The sequence below is a fragment of the Pseudopodoces humilis genome, chromosome 6 (assembly GCF_049639895.1).
Source record: "Pseudopodoces humilis isolate 2021_Gansu_Grassland_sample_001 chromosome 6, ASM4963989v1, whole genome shotgun sequence".
NCBI classification, from domain to species: Eukaryota; Metazoa; Chordata; class Aves; order Passeriformes; family Paridae; genus Pseudopodoces; species Pseudopodoces humilis.
This window is the reverse complement of record NC_142205.1, coordinates 37,984,952-37,998,828: the sequence shown is the minus strand read 5'-3', so window position 1 is coordinate 37,998,828 and position 13,877 is coordinate 37,984,952. Positions and strand designations below refer to the sequence as shown.

The window sequence follows — 13,877 nt, the reverse complement described above, 5'->3', positions numbered from 1 at the left end:
TGCACCATATATAGTACCTTATCAAACTAAAATGTCTAGCTCTACACTGAGATTGTTTAATATAAACAGTGTAACTCCACAAATGCTGTTGAGTTTTTTTGTTAATTAAGTACAGCTGCAGATCGAGAACAGTTTAAACTTTTCCTTTCACTATGTACTATCTTGCTTGTTTGAAAAGCTCCAGATGGATGTATTTAACATAACTAGACACTCAGAAGAACATTCCTTGTATCATTCATAAAACTGTTCTTGAAATGATCCTCTTCCAACACACAAGGAAGTCTTATTTTCTCAGCTCTTTTCAGCCCCTACTGAGAAAAGTACTTTAACAGACACTTATTTAAATCAATTTATTGAAATCTAACCATTCTACTGTGTCCTGTTTCCCACAATGAAGCAGGGAAAAAAAGAACAATCTCAAGTTGAAAATGCAATTTGACTCCATCTCCACAGCAAGCAACTGTCATGACTAAACTAAGTGTATGGTTCAGGTCCTACATATTCATATTTCTGCCTCAGATAATGCCACAAAAATACATGAATTCATTATATATTTTCTCCTTACATTTAAGCAGTCCAGCATGCAAAGAAAATCAGAATGCACAAAAGAAGAGAAAAAGAAGAGGGGGAAAAACCCCCACTAATCTCTAACTTACACTGTATCAGGCTGTTACCTACAATTCAGCAGACAGTTTTGAGTTCTCTAGCTTCATATAAGAAGTGATGATGTCAAAGTAATGTACAAAAGTAGGATACTATCACAATAATTTTATTCATTTGATACTGGCACAATGGCGATTTCCCTAAATGTATTTGTACCAGCAGCTTACAATATTTAAACATGTATACCTCCTAGTACAAAAAAAATAAATAGTAAGCATTATTATTAAATTATGATTTAGTAATGACTACATAATAACATACATAATGACTTCTAAAATCCACTTCTACTGTGCTTGTATGTTGTTAAGTAATTAATCTAATTAAAATGGTTTTATAGTTTACAAGTCAGTCATGAACACTACAAAAATGTCTATAGGATTAACTTTTGAAGTATTTACCTGTGTGTAAGCCTTCGGTGACTAATGCAAACTGCAGTTTGTTGATCCTGTGCAACACAGACTTTATGGCGACTACATTTCATCTTCAAACATGGATCTTTAGCCGGATCTAAAGCTGAAAATAGTTTTAGAAAGTTGTTAACAGTTATCTAGAATATGAAATTAAGGCAAGAAACACCACACACAAAACCCACCCAGTATGTGGGTTGGCCTGCTGCTTGTACAGTGCTGGATTGAAAAGAACCAGGAAAAAATACAGCTGTTGTGTAGGCAAAGTAAGTACTCCCTGCTATATTCATTTAACAATTGCCACTCTCTGACTGCAATCCCCAAATAATGGTATTGCCACCTTGAAAGCAGTTTCCCTTAAGTGCTTACTAAGACACAACTGGGCTCTTCCTACTCAACATTAAGTGTGAACAATGACACTGAACTTTCTGAGAAATTATTACTCAGATGAGATTTCAGTAAAAGAAAAAGTAAACTAAAATATGCCGGTAAGTGATTTGTGTGACTCCATCTTTAAACATCAATTCTACCTCCTTCTAGGTTTCTATTTCTCTGCTTTGTGGTTTGTTTTTTGATTTTTTTTAGCTGGTCCTTTAGTCATTATCCATAATAACTTTTGAAGTACAATTCCAACTACAAACAGTGATTTCTGGCTATAATACTGGAAGAGCCAAATAATGCTTTCTGTTGCTTACTACTAAATTTGCATTTTTCTGGAGTAGCCATGCCTACATGGCTATAATAGCCATGCATCTGCCAACTTAAGCTCCCACAAGAGATAATCAACTTCTCCATTCTCTGATCTCCATAACGTCCTTTCAGGTAATCTAAGTATTCCAAAAGTGATTTTTTTTTTACCCCTGCTGGTATCCTTTTTTTAATCAAGAAAGCTATGAACAACTGGAATTCAGTTTTCGTGTGTTCTTCACATTAGCATATTACATTCCACCATTCAGCTTTATTTCAGAAATGCTCTTTCCCCATTTCTTGCATCTGCTTATAAAATACCACAATCACAGAATATTCTGAGCTGAAAGGGACTCACAAGAACTATCAAGTCCAGCCCTTGGCTCTGTACAGGACATTCCCAACAATCACACCACGCGCCTGAGAGCAAACATTTGCATGTCTATTTTCTGAAAGAAAATTTATGTTTCTTCTGTGCCTCAGAATCAAAGTCTTAACCACATCTCATGTGACCTGACAGAGGACATAAACCTAAGGCTGATAATCATGCATGTACCCAGAAAACAAGAACCAAGTTAATCATTAGTTGCAGTTTTGACTCATGATGTTGTAGTGGTGTGATTAAATATAGCCTGAGCAGTGACTTTTTCAGTTTTCTTTTTCAATAATACATTCAGCTGTGCAAAACAAATATATCATATCATCAAAGCAGAAAAGTGATGGAATCATTAGTGTAATAATTCAATGCAGACAGAAAAGAAGTATTTTGTTAATTGCAGCAAAAGGTATATGAAAAGATGTATTCTTCTTCCACACATTTGTATTTCTACAGTAAACTAGCCATAAAACCACCACCAGTAATCCAGAATAAATCTGATTACAACAATTCTATATGAATGGGAAGCAACTGCAGCAAAAAAAAAAAATTACTGAACTAGGGTTAGAGAGTCAGAGTAAAAATTAAGGAGATCATATCCTTCTCCAATTTACTTTAGATTTTAGATACTCTTTAAAATATTTTCTCTGCATTAAGTCAGGCAGAATGTAATGCCAGACACTAGTAATCACTTAAGGTACTACATCAGGGAACATACTTCCCAGAATGTTCCCTGATGGAATCACTAAAGTAGCAATAGTAGAATATGGTCTATCTTCAAATAACTCTATAAAATAAAATAGGTTAATGATAAATGATAAAAAACACATGACTAACCAAAATCTGGAATCATACAAGGATGCCGAGTTAATACGAAGTAGGAAACAGGTTTCAGGAAAAAGGATGAACAGTGGAGATTATGTAACCATTCCCACTGAAATGGTTACTTCATTTCTAAAGTTGTTGGGACTCTGAAAGTATGTTTTGACAATTCCATCAAAGTTAGTTAGTCATAAAATATGGTTTTGGCATTATGTTACATTTTGACAAAACATTACAGGCAGAACCCAACTTTACAAGTAAGAGATGGTAATTTCCCACTTTGACTTTATGACAACGTGAGGATGGGTAGCAAATGGAAACCAGGACTTTCAGTATTTACTGATTTATATAAATAGTGTATATATATATATATATAGTATATAAATAATACTATAATAATGTATATACTATAATATAATAATAATGGCTTCCATTTGCTAATATAATCTTTTACTATTTGCTGACTCAGTGGTTATCATGCCCTGTATGTAACCCTTGATCACCTCAGATTAAGCCAGCAGAGCCATGAGTGCAAAAATCACAAGACCATTTTTATATTCGAAAGCATGTTCAGCACTCATGGTCCAGCCACTGACACTAACTCACATTATCACTCCATGACCTGCTGAACTTGTTCTGTGTCAGCTGTGAGGTCCCTGTAGAAGTGTTTTTTCCTCACCTTACGTGTGACACATGGCCTCCCTTTTCCCAGTACTTTTTCATGAAACTTTCTCAAGTACCAAACTAAGTTTTGCTGGTACAGAAGTCAGAAGAATGTATATCCTTGGAAACTGTTTTTTTTTTTGTTTTTTTTTTTTTAAACAGCAAGGGGGAGATCAGATGAAAATGTAGATTTTCTGAATGCGAAAAAGTGAACTAACTGAAGAATCAATGTCTGCCTGGACTAACAACATGCCAGAGGATAAACAAGAAAACCCAGAAAGAAATGTTGCTAGAAACCATGAAAACCACTGTATGTCTTTCTCTTTGAATATCATATGCTCTAGTCAATCCTACATTATAAAGTGCATAGCACCCACATCAGATTGCATTAGTGATTTTGCCATCTTTGAAAGGACTGAAACTATTTACATATTTGCAAAAGCATGGAAATGGCTTGCCCTTCTTTTGAGCCTGTTTTATTTGCTACTTGGAACTGACAAATTAATAAGTTTCATGAGAAATAAAGGCTAAACCACAAGAAAAACAGTTTTCAAAACCAGGGTCTGAAGTTCTTCGTGCTGGGGAAGAACTGTACTCCCCTTACAATGTAGGGACAACATCTGACTCTCCTTGTCTGGTCTCTACAAGGAGTCATCCTAAATATCTTAAACTGCTATGAAAATGCATAAATTTATTTGAGGAAAAGTATCAAAGATTTCCACTAAACGTGTAACTCATTTATATCAAGAAATACATGGCACTAAGTCTTTCATTCTTCTATCCATCTTCTAGCTATCCCTATCAAAACATTCCTGGCATTCCCCTACCTCATTCAGAGTACACAGACAATACTGCATGTTTCTTTCCGTTTCTGCCAAAATAAGCAGCTTTGAAGAAGAACATTCCCACCAAAATCATCAAAATCCCCCAGTAGGACTGATGTATTCTTTGCAGCTATTGTCTTCAACATGAAACAGGTATCAATCCAATTTTTTATCCAATTAACATTTACTAAAAACTCATCGTATTTATGAAAATTAGAGGCTTGCCCCCATAATTGAAATGAAAACATCAATTGTACAGCACAATTACACTGCTATTGAAAACAGGCAAAGGTTTTCACTATGGAGAGGAGACTCTAGACGTAAGAAATATATTTATGTAAGTCTTGTCAGAAATCATCTCTTGACTGCTCTATCAGCTGACTTCCTACAATGTCACATACAACCAGCTTCTAAAGATGCAGGTCTGATCTTAGCTTTAACAACTTGATAATGTTCAGCTTTACACAGCTTCTAACATTCAGAAAAGCGTACTTGCTATAGATTATTGGTCCACATGCCCACTTGACATTTGTCCATGTGTCTGGCTACAATACCATGAAACATCATATTAACTACATTTCAGCAAGCAGAAAAATATCAGTCACAAAAAGTCTATCAAAGGTATAAAATGTTTTTTAACAACTACTATTTCTTTAAGAACTTCCATTGTAAATAACAAGTTGCTCTGCCATCAGAAACTTCAGCTGACTTCGACAGATTAGTAGGGATTTGTTCTTCTGACAAGGAAGCAATCAATATTCAGAAACTTGATTCAACTATTACTAATGGATCTATTTATTTATAATTCAAATTTGGGAAAGAAATTAAGAAAAGCTTCTGATCATCTCTTCTGTAAGCTAATTTACAGCTAGCACTCCTGAAAACTGACACTACTCAGAACATCATTTTTATAGGGAATATATTAGGGAAATAAAGACTAGCAAGCCATAACATAGGAATATTCTTAATGGCAGCCACTGCGGCAGAAACCTGGGTAAATTATCATTATTCCACAAACTTTTGAGTGCATTCTAACAGGTTCCTTACTTTCCACTCCAAGCAAAATGAAAGGTGAAAAAAAGCTAAGGACAAAGTTTTCAGACTTAAAGTCTATTTTCTTCCTCCAATATTCTGATTCATTTCTGATGATCAAAATGTTTTGATGAGCAAAATGTTTCCATTTACCAAAACTTCAGCTATGGTTTGTGCATCTCATGAGTCATTTAATTCCACTACTTTAAAAGGCAAGTCTTGACTTCTTTGCCTACAATGTTTTCATATTTGACAATGCAGGGAGAAAAAAAAATATATTATCTGAAAGTTTTAACTAAAATATTAATGATCATGTCAAATGCCTAGGTTATAACCCAAGGCAGACAGCCATAGAAGGGAATGACTCATATTACCTCCTTTGATAAATCTCACAATTCCTGAAGGTACCTAAAGACCACAAATATCTTTACTTCTCCATTCTGAAAGATAACAATTTCTCACCTGCAGGATTTCTCATTGACAAGTGTTGTGGGTCTAGATAATTGCAGAACCCCAGCACCACAATTTCCAGTAACAGGAGGGTGAAGAGCAAGGCAGAGAACATAAACACAGTTGATACTGTCAGCTAACACAGAGACCAGACAAACGTTTAATTAAAATAGTGGTAACAGTTATCTTTCACCTAAATTGTACACTGATCAGCATTCAAAATTTGCATGCACACATAGACCCTCCTTAGTCACATATGGTTTGAACCAACACTGCTGTGGATTCATTACAAGAAAAGCCCATCTTACTATGCAATATATCTACTGAGAATAAACACCTTTTAACTTCAACGTGAAAATGAATCACTCTGCAGCTAGAAATCTGAAATTTATAAATAAAAATGAAAGAATAAACAAGAAATAGCCTACCTCAGTCATTTGATGGGAGCATTCTGAAAAAGAAGAATCTCAAACTTTTGTTTCTTTTCCCAGGGACTGTATTTGTCATGTAAGATTCAGTATATAGCATAAAAAGCATAATGGGTAACTACAGCTGGATGTTCACAAGAGGAATCTTCCTGAACACCAGTTCCATCTGGACACATGAAACTACAACTTCAGTAAGAAGTCTAGAGTGGAGGTTTTTCTGCAGGTGGCCAATGAAATAATTAAAAGTTTAGATTCAAATCCCTGAACATCATTGGTTTTCTAGTCTGGTTTCTAACTTTTGAGCAAGTGCTTCAATATTTAAGATGGCTATTTGCATGGAGGTAGCTTCTGCCAAGAAATTATCCTCTCACAAGTGCTCAGGACTCTCCATACTGATGGTTCAAAGTCAATTGTGTAAAGTCTCTAAATCTTCTGTAAAAAAGCACCACTGTTCCTAATGTTCTGTGCTACTAAGCTCTGGGACATCAGCAACAAGTTTGTAGCTGCCCTGCAATGGCAGTTATGCTACTCAAAAGCTCTGATAAGCAAAGAAACATCTAATATTAATTTATAACCATCTGAAATTGGTTATAACCAACTGACACAAAGTACTGCATATTTCAATTTTGCTCACTGCTGCAAATAAAGTTTTTCTAAAAAGGACATGAAAATGCCATTACACTGATTCATAACATGGTAGCTGGTATTCTAGGTACTGATAATATAATTTAAAATAAGTGCTAAAAAAGTAAAATTGAATCTGCCAGTCTCTGTTCTTCCTCTGGAACAAACTCACTAAAGCTTGATCTCTTTTTCAAAATTTCAAATACTTGACTCATTCTTTCTCCACCCTCTTTAAAAAAAAATCATCTTCACCAAGTCACATTTTTTTAAGCTACTTGTGCAGTGACTAAATTATAAGAAATTCTCCCCCTCACAAATATCTATGATCTCTGCTTGAAAAACATTCCCATTTTTTTTTGTGTTTTGGGTATTACTTGAAAGTTTACAAGAAAATAGGTTACACTTAGCTCAAAAAGTGATGCAAATGAAAGATTTCACATATTCAGGAATCAAATGCCTCCCCTATCATTATCTGTGACAATTCAGAAATGATCCTGTGTATTTAAATTGCTAAAAAACATAGTTATTTTGGGCTCAGACTGGTGTAAGTGACAACAAAATTAAGACAATTATATTGAGTTTCTTCAATATATAATAAGGAACTCCCAAATATTCTGCAAAGATATCCAAACCTACTAAGACAAGGAGAAATACAAGTGCACACTTCCCTGGCATACCTTTTAAGTTTTCAACAGCTTTAGAAAAGCATTTTTGTTTTTTATTTTTGTATCAAAATGTTCACCTTCTTCATTTGGCAGAAAAGAAATAACACCTTAAGACTACTTGAACATTCACAATAGTGATACATCACCAGCAAATAATTTAGCAATATATTATTCTTTCCTAAATACACTAAATCATAATTTAGAGACTTGCTGGCTGTGTTAGAACTGACTTCTGGGTTCTTCAAATTGGGCAACAAGGGCAAAGAAACATCTGCAGACCTGCAAGAGCAGAAATACATCTCCCTGAAAATTCCCCATCTTGTCTCACTTGCCAAGATGATTATTTTTGCAAAACAACATGCTATAAGATACGGCACTGTTGAAGCCACACCTCAAATCCTGTATTTAGTTCTGGGTCCCTCTCTACACTGAGGTGCTGGAGAATGTCCAAAGAAGGGCAACAGAACTGGGGAAGGGTCTGGGGCACAGATCTGAACATGTGAGGGAGCTGGGGTTGTTTAGCCTGGAGAAAAGGAAGCTCAGGAGAGACCTTATCACCCTTTACAACTCCCTCAAAGGTGAGAGTCGGTTTTTTCTCGCACCTAATAAGTGATAGAACAGAAAGGAAATGGCCTCAAGTTGCACCAGAGAAGTTTTAAATTGGATAGTATGATTTTTTTTTTTTTCCCTGAAAGGGTTGCCAAGCATTGGGAGAGGCTGCCCAGGGAAGTGGTTGAGCCACTGCCCCTGGAGGTAGCCAAAAGATCCGTAGATGTGGCGCTCAGCAATATGGTTCAGTGGTGGGCTTGGAAATGCTGGGTTAAAGGTTGGACTCTATGATCTTAGAGGTCCTTCCCAACTTTAATGATTTTATTTTTGTCTCTTGGAGATCGCTAATTTCTGTATCTCATTATGTATTCTTAAGTTACATAGGGAATTTTAATCATAATCACATTTTACTGTAATCAACTTCAGCTTTTAAATTTTTAAACCAACTAAACCAGAATCCAGTAGACTATTCAAATCAAGTATCTAATGCATCAGAAATATATCTGCAAACAAAAATTACCAGGAAATCTACTTGTGGTAAAAAAACTGAATTATAAAAAACTGAATTATAACCTCCACATAAATTCTGTAAGAGGTTTGCCTTAACATTCTTTGTATTTGGAAGTTAAATAGGTCAAAAAAGCAACTTCTATCTAACATTTCAGGTTTTCATTCTTCTATTCAAGTAAAACTATGTACAGCTTTTTTTTCTTCTTCACAGTCTTTGCTTATTGTTTGGTTCTTTTAAAGGGTTTTATTAAACTATTTTTCCCTCACCATTAAGCTGTAATGTTATTTCCATTTTCATATTCTTAATACATACCTCTATTAGGTGCTTTACTTGCCTTCATATTGCATTTCTGTGGCAAACAAAAGCAAATTAGGCCTTTAAATGAGCCTGTGAAGAAGAAGCAGTCCTAGTACCCAGCAAAATATTTTCAGGTACACAGTACTCATGGACTTGACCCTTATCTGGGACATGCCAGCACAGTAGAGAGAAGCTGGACTTCTAAAGTGAGAAATTTGCAGGATTAAATTTTAGCATTTATTATTATTATATTATTATTATTAATTTTTAGCATAAATTTTGTAACTGCAAAGAAACAGTTCCACACACCCTTTTCTCAGCACACTGCCAGCTTGAGAAGCTCCAGTGCTGTACTCTGGACAGTCACTGTCACCCTGCAACACATTTCCACTTTTCTGACATAACTATTTGTGGGTCTGAACAGCCACCTGAATCCAGGATTTGGCCACGTTAAAAAACAAACAGAAAAAAATACTTCTTACTTTATCTTATATTAATCCTCAATATGGTGACTCTAGACCTTACATCTCGGTATAAAGCAAAGATGTCAGGACAGCAGGAATAAGGGCTTAGGCTGCTACTGAAGGCAAGCAAAATCTCTTATAATGGGCTCAGTGTAGCCTCAGTAAAAATCCTTTCTACAGCCTCTTTTAAAAATAGCTATAAAATTTAGAATCCATTCAATTATTTCACAGAAATAAATACTGAAACAATTTTCGAGCCATAACTACAGAAGCAGAAGTGTTTTATCCAGTGAATCTGAGTTAGGAGCCAAGTCTGTGAATTGTATAGGACAAGGCACATCTGTGATGCTACCACAATAGATAAATTTATAAAAGAGAAATAATAAAAGAATCATTTAAACACAGTATCAGATAATTAAGAAAAAGCACCATGGAAGTGTTCCTCAGGCATCTACAAGAGATCTTTACAGGCAAGTACTAGCTGAAAGCATCATAAAGCAGTGGGAATCTGTTTAACATAGAATTTAGTGTACTTCATTAGTGAGCAGGATTCCTAAACATACCTAAATACCTGAAACTGGAAACTGTTTAACAGATTAAATATAGTTTAGTCTTATCAGTAAATAAACATGAAGTATTTTTAAAAGCTTTCCAGTTCTGGTCTTTTTGAAATTCATAGTGTCCACCTACATAGACACCATTATTTCTTTATCTGAGACAACATTTTAAAGTGCTACATGATACATTTTAGTTACAAAGTACTGCAACTTATCTTGAAAGTGATAGACATATATTTCTAGTTTAAAAAACATCAATAGTTCTATAAAAACTAGATCACGAGAGCACATATCAAATGCAGCAAAGTTAATTCTACATGACTGTTTTCCATCTTCAACTAATGGATCTTCATTAAACTCCCTTATGACTTCCCAGGGCTTGCAAATGAGTGAACCAAATTATTTTATTGAATTGACTCTAAATTATTTCAGTTCACAGTACAGAAATGTATTTGCAAATTATACAGATATGTTTGCATGTATTTGGATATCCTTAGTTACCCAAATTATTACAGAACCAGGTAGATGAAATACGTAGAGCAAAAATGCAGACATTGAACTAATATAAATGAAACAGTTTCAAAATCTGGTTTTGTTGTACAACACTATCTACAAAATTTCTGCTGTAAACAGACATCTAAAATAACCTGATACTACAAAAGCCAAAAATAATTCAGTGGAATGGTCTACAAGAAATGTTATAAATACATCTACAAACCAACTATACCTTCAGGGTGTTCAACCTCTGCAGAAATGTCATGCTGCACTTTTTCAATTACAGGAATATACTCCACTTTTCCTCCACAGTACTTCTGTTGAGCAAAGGAAAACATCCTTTCCACTTCACAAAATTACACTAGTATCTTTGTGCATGTGATTTCATTCAATAGCTACACCCTCCAAGAACTGTATCATCTGCAGTCTAAAAATAAAATGTACCAGAAGTATTTGGTATATTTTCATCTGATATAAAAGTGGTGTATGAATAAAATGTGTCAAAATGTTGTGTGTGTGTGTGTGTGTGTGTATGGGGAGGTTAATTTGAGTAAGCATTGATAAAACGTTAATAAAGCTACTGAAGTAGTCAACTTTGAATAATCCTAAACATACAACATTCTACTTGCTTTTTTCTAAAACTACTGAAAGAGCAAAACCTGTCTTTTAGCAGTAACTAAGTATGTTAATGGAACACACAGGTTTATTTCAACAGTAATACATGCACCACATATTTGTTTATTAACAAGTTACACTGTGGTATTTATAGAAATAAAAAAAAAATTAGGGGTGTATACACATACATAAAATGTACAGTCAAAACATTCAAATATGTTTTTGCTATGTTATAAGGATATAAGCAAACAAGGGCTCAATGGGAACAAGTTCTTCTTTTCAAACAAATGTCATATGTTGCCTTAAGAAACGGTGTTGGTGGATTGCAATGCAAATCATAGTATTTTTCCATCTTTTAAAACAGATTTTGCAGCCCAGGAACAAATACCATTATATTTTCATTGTAAGGGCTACCCTCCTCTATACTTGGACTTGTATTTCCATATAGAAACTCTAATTTAAAAAAAAACAGAATTACACAGATCGCTCTACATGAGCAATTCTGACATACTCTAACACTTTAACATAAGAAGGCCTTTCAAAATTACTGAAGTATAGAAGAATGAATAAAAACACTATTCACAGAATCATGTAATAGTTACGGTTGGAAGGGATCTTAACTATCATCTAGTTCCAATGTCCCTGTTCACTGCTGCAGTGAACCTTCCACTACACCACGTTACTCAGAGCCCCATCCAGCCTAGTCTTGAACACCTCCAGGGATGGGAATTTCACAGTCTCTCTGGGCAACTTGTTCCAGTGCCTCACCCAATCCTACAGGTAAGGAATTTCTTCCTAGTATATAATTTAAACCCAGCTTCCTCCTGCTTAAAGCTATTTGCCTCTTTTCCTATCACATGTCCTTGTAGAAAGTCCCTTCTCACCAGCTTTCATGCAGGCCCCTTTAGGGAAAAGAAGGCTTAAATTTAAGACACTCACTGTTTTTAAAATGTATATATATTTACAATTTGTATTTACAATAACCAATTCCTTGAACCACAAATTTTTCTAGTATTACAACAAAATAATATCCCTTACAAGTCAGTACACATTGTGGAGAAAGTTCTTGAAATTTAATAAACACTATCTTAGCAACACATTTTTATCTTAGACTCTTGTTTACAAGCCCCTGCACCATTTCTTCATTGCATTAATGCCACTGGTTCTATCAGAAAAGACAAAGTCTTTTCTCAGAGAATTTCTCAGAGCAATTAAAAGAAGTATCAAGATTCTCAACAGTTTTAAAATGGCAGCAATACACTTTGAAACAACATATATGAGGGGGATTATATTGACAGTAAATATTAAGTTTCAAAGCCTGGGGAGGGAATGTGTAATGGGAATATTTGCTGCATTTGCTCACAGTATTCTCAGCCTAAAATTGTTGTACTGCAGCATTCCCAAAGCTACAGCTGCATTTTGCCTCAAGATGGATCACTTGAACATGACAGACTCCCAAAATTGGTTTTCTATATCATCTTTTAGCCGATGGATATAAAGAGACATTCAAAATCTTAATAATTTGTTTTCTTGGCTGCAAAAGACAAGTATTAGACTGCATGCCTGTTTTTCATCAGATGTCCTACTGGAAAAACACAAGTTCTTAACTTAAATATACAAATAAAACAAAACCTTCCAAACCTCATGTTTTTCCAAGGGAAACTTTAAACTACTCTGGAGGTTTCTAATGCTCCCAATCTCTTTCTCTAATCAATAAATGTTTGAAAAAATCACAGACATAAAACAATGATCAGACTGAATTACTGGTCCTCTTTAAATCAATTATTTCCAGACAGAGAAAATTACACAAATTAGCAGAATTCTGTTAGTATTCTAGAACAGGAGCACAAATAAAAATACTTAAATTTTATCCCACACAGGCACCTGGGAGGGGAATCTTACCTTGATCAAATGGTTTACCCGGACTCCACGTACGAAAATAATCATCCTGGAGGGGGAGAAACAACCAAAATTTAGTAAAACGTAAGGAATCCATGAAAAGCTCACAGTATCATAAAAGACAGAAGAAGCATACCAACCTCTACTTCCTAGAAAACGCAGGCAGCAAAATAAAACAAAAAAAGGAGAGAAAAAGATTACAGTTATCATGATGGGACAAATTATTATACAGAATAAAACAGTGTAATTCAGAGGCCATTTGCATCACTCAAGTAAAAATGCCACTCAAAAATGTTACTTACAAGCATGTAAAATAGAAAATGTCTTACAGTACTCATATAGGTAATGTTTCTAACATTGTTTTTAAATGTTATGATAGTTTTCCTGTACTTTAACTTCAAAGGTATTGAAAAACTTGATTATATTTTCAATGCATGATTTTTCAAAATTAAAGCTTCAAAGTCATAATCAATAAAATACAGCTATTTTAAACAATATGTGAATTTTAATAAAATAATTTGCTATGTAGCTTTAACTGCATCAGTAAGATCTTTCATTTAATCAGTCTAATTAGATCTATTTTGTACAAATCATCATTATAAACATAAAATATCTTCCTAATTATGTCATCAGCTGTATTAGGCTTCAATTTCAAGATGGAAAAGCTTGAATTAATTAAATGGTTTTCAAGATTATGGGAAATTTGATAATAAATTACAAATTATTGGCTGAGGCAATAGATCAATCTGCATATCTCAGATAACAGGTGTCATAGGAAAATGGCTATAATTATTTATTATGTCTTAATCCAACTAACTATTCTCTAGAAAAAAATATTTAAAAGACTGT

The 13,877-nt window shown here is 34.4% G+C and overlaps 1 protein-coding gene across 1 annotated transcript in view; it reads right to left on the bottom strand.

Annotated features, from left to right (window-relative positions):
• Nucleotides 1-13,877, bottom strand: part of SPOCK3 (SPARC (osteonectin), cwcv and kazal like domains proteoglycan 3) — a 163,110-nt gene that overhangs the window by 90,581 nt on the left and 58,652 nt on the right. Inside the window, exons 3-4 of the mRNA XM_005517609.3 lie at nucleotides 13,032-13,077; nucleotides 1,062-1,176 (exon numbers count right to left, since the gene is read on the bottom strand). Of these exons, the coding sequence (XP_005517666.2) occupies nucleotides 1,062-1,176; nucleotides 13,032-13,077 (161 nt within the window). The remainder of the gene's footprint in view (nucleotides 1-1,061; nucleotides 1,177-13,031; nucleotides 13,078-13,877) is intronic.